Raw genomic sequence first — 3402 nt, forward strand, 5'->3', positions numbered from 1 at the left:
TTCCCTTTCTGGTAGGCAGTTAGTCACCTGGGGAGGGTTGCTGGGACTATTCTGGGATCAAATTAACATCATTGCCTGTATGGATAAAGGTCTGATGACTTCTTCCTTAATGGCCTTTGTGTCAGAGGTTGAGTAAGTTTGACGAGGAAATAGAAACAAGCTTCATTAAACAAGCTTTTGGTACACATTGCGTGTGAAACAGATAAATTAGTGTTCAGGAAACCAGGCTTTATTCCAAAGCACATGTTCTTTTCGGCCCTAGATTTAACTTTTTAAAACCAAAGTACGGTTGGAGCAAGACAGTGAATTTGAATAGCATGTTGCAAATTCCCTTGCAAACCAGGAAGTAAGAATGCAAATTACACACGGCCCCTCTGCCGGGAGATCTGCTTTAAGGTGTGCTGTACATCGCTGCTGTCTGCGTAGGAAAAATACTGGCAAGGGGGGCACGGAGGGTCTACGTGAACGTGGAAAGCTTGGGTGGTTTCCTGGAAGAGCTGGAGTGCAGAGAAGATTCAAACTGGTGGTAAGAAACGGAGACAGATGAAACACAGGTTAAGAAAATTGTGCTTAGAAAGATGGACCACTACAGACTTGTAAACGTCTTGGTGAGGAGGGAGAACAATACGTTCCACTCCTTCGCTGTGCAGCTGCCCAAGAGCTTTACTGACAGCCTTTTGCTGAGGTTAGCTAGGAACACTACAGACCATGCCCTTGATTTTACCCCCATCTCCTCTGCTGGACCACACTCCCACAAACTAGTCTCAGGGTAAAATTTGTCTTGCTAACCCCATGGAAAAATACAGCTGGAAGGGTGAAGGGGACACAATCACCCCCATTAAACTGATCAAACTGGGTCATCATACCATTGCATAGTGAGGAAAACAGAAGGAAAGATCTAGCAAGATGCAGGAATAAATAGAGCAAATAGGTAGTGACTGTAATGATTAACTTAATTAAATGGAGTGGTTTGGATTAGGCATAGGCTAACCCAGGGAAGGCGATGTGTATCTCTACCTGGATGCCACGCTACTTTAAATACATTATTCATTGCAGGGACAAAAAGATGGTGGCATATGATTGGCATCAAAGCCTGTATAGGATAATAATTTTCTTGTGAGATTCTCTTAATTCTCTTGAACTCTCATTCTTGCGTCTGAAGCCCTTGACATAAATCTTCCTTTTTTCTCTGCCATATATAAATAAATATCAATGTTTGTAATAAATAATAATAAAATAAAATAATTCATAAATTTTTTTTTCTCCTAATCCCAGGGAAGCTTCTTGCGCCTGTATTATCCATCATGCGATGCCACAGATAACGAAGAGGCGCCGTGGATTCCAGATAAAGAGTACTATCAGGGACTCTCTGACTTCCTTAATATGTACCGAATTGTAGGAGAAAGGCTTTTCCAGTACTATGTGGGTAAGACTGGTTTTGGTTTTATTCCTTGACTAGTGCAAGGGCATGAGCTCTGTATGCAGGTGAGCAGTGTGTTGTTGCTGCAGGACTAAAAAAGCCGTTTGTCCCGAGGAAGTGTGTGTATTTGGGAAGGGCTTGTGTAGCGGTGCTCGGTGCTGAGTGTGACCCAGTTCTCAGGCAGTCCTGCAGTCCCTGGCTGCTGTGAATAGGAGTGTCTGGGCAATGCGCTCTAGGAAGAGCTTGGGTAAGCTGCACCTGTGTGTTGGGATTTAAATCCCACCAGGACATGTACATATATACAAAGGTTAGGTAGATACTAAGGTCTGAATAGCAGCAAAACTCGGATGCATGACTACCTCTGTTCTTGTAGGGTTTAAGAGGCCTCGTGCTAGGCTGTGGGTGGGAAGAGGAGAGGAAAGTATCTTCTGCCAAGTAGAAAGTATTTTCAGAGTCAGATCCTTATTTGTCTTCTGCGTTTTAAGGATAAGATGTGGTACCTTATCTTCAGATGACTACTCTGAAATCAGCGGTCACCAGGCTCTTGGGATCTCTCCCACAGGAACAAATGCTTTCTCTCATTTCAGTAATAATGACATACGCTTTGGTTTTTATCTAGGTTCAGTGACCTGTCCTGCAAAGTCAAATGCTGCTTTTAAGCCGGGAGAAAAATACCCACTCCTCATTTTTTCCCATGGACTTGGAGCTTTTCGGTAATTCTGCAGTTTGTTGACAAACTATTTTTGTCATCTATGGAGACAGCCATCTCCAAGGATGGTTCTGAACAGATTTTCAGTAGGGGGGTGAGGTCCCCGTGGAGTTGAAACAGATTTGAAGAACAGGCTGCTGTGTATCAGTATGCCTCCACCAAAATCAACAGCAGTAAATAAAAGCAGGGTTGATGTATTTGTGTTTTCCCGTTGCATTTTAGGGGTCAGGGTATTTACCAGTCCATAAGCATGTCCTGAAGATTAGTGCATTGATTTTTGGACAGCTTTTTGAAGATGCAAGGTGTCATATGTCCTACTTCTTTAAAATCATTAGCGTTTTTCTGAATAGATAATAAAACAGTAACAAGGTTTTGTGAACAGGCTTTGGTGACTGGCATACGAAATCCTACTGGCTCTAAACAGAAAAAATACTGAATGGGGGCTGGCACATATGTAGTGTGGTCAACATTTAAAGAGCAGTGTAATTGGAATAATTATGTATGCGCGTGTCTCACCAGAGTGTGGTTTTGATTGCAGGACGATCTATTCGGCTATTTGCATAGAGATGGCTTCCCAGGGCTTTATAGTGGCTGCTGTGGAGCACAGGTGCGTATATTGCAGGTTTTTGAGTTCTGGTGGAAAGAAACACATTCCCACATTGAATAGAATGTTGCTTATCGTAAAGAAGAACTTACGGGTTTTTTAAAAAGGAAAACTAACATATCTTCTTCAGCCCTGCCCACACTTCCCATTTCTCTAGCTCAACTCTTATCTAAGCAAATGGAATTTGCTTAGATAAGCCCTTGAATGAAAAGTTGCAGGGTAGATCTTGTTCGTCATTCTTCGGGCATGCTATTTTTCTCTCTCTTATTGTTAGAACCTGGAGAATATAAAGGAGGTGGGAGTTTTGGCGGGGTTATTGCATTATTTAGAAAGTCTGCCTACACTCAGTTGTGATTGCAGCAGCACTGGTTGGTAGCTGGATCTCTTGAGATAAGTGAAATCTAGAACTTTTGCTGACTTCATCCCAAACCAAACTGAACACATCCCCAGAAACAACCTTTTATTGATGTTACAGAGATGAATCTGCTTCAGCAACGTATTATTGTAAAAGAAAGTCCGTTTCTGAGCCACAGGAAGAGTCTACATCAAACATGGAGAAGGAGTGGATCTACTACAGGAAACTAAAAACTGGAGAGGAAGAGCGCTGTTTGCGCCATAAGCAGGTATTCATCCTAGCTCTGCACTCTGGGAAGTGAGGCAGGAGGGGGG

The 3402-nt window shown here is 42.7% G+C and overlaps 1 protein-coding gene across 2 annotated transcripts in view; it reads left to right on the forward strand.

The window, feature by feature from the left end:
- The window catches only part of PLA2G7 (phospholipase A2 group VII), a 9504-nt gene that overhangs the window by 1510 nt on the left and 4592 nt on the right, over nucleotides 1-3402 (forward strand). For both annotated transcript variants that reach the window (XM_035895115.1, XM_009639615.2), the window contains 4 exons: nucleotides 1276-1426; nucleotides 2040-2133; nucleotides 2668-2736; nucleotides 3209-3356. In XM_035895115.1, the coding sequence (XP_035751008.1) occupies nucleotides 1276-1426; nucleotides 2040-2133; nucleotides 2668-2736; nucleotides 3209-3356 (462 nt within the window). The remainder of the gene's footprint in view (nucleotides 1-1275; nucleotides 1427-2039; nucleotides 2134-2667; nucleotides 2737-3208; nucleotides 3357-3402) is intronic.

This window comes from Egretta garzetta, unplaced genomic scaffold (assembly GCF_000687185.1).
Source record: "Egretta garzetta isolate BGI_Z169 unplaced genomic scaffold, ASM68718v1 scaffold235, whole genome shotgun sequence".
Taxonomy (NCBI): Eukaryota; Metazoa; Chordata; class Aves; order Pelecaniformes; family Ardeidae; genus Egretta; species Egretta garzetta.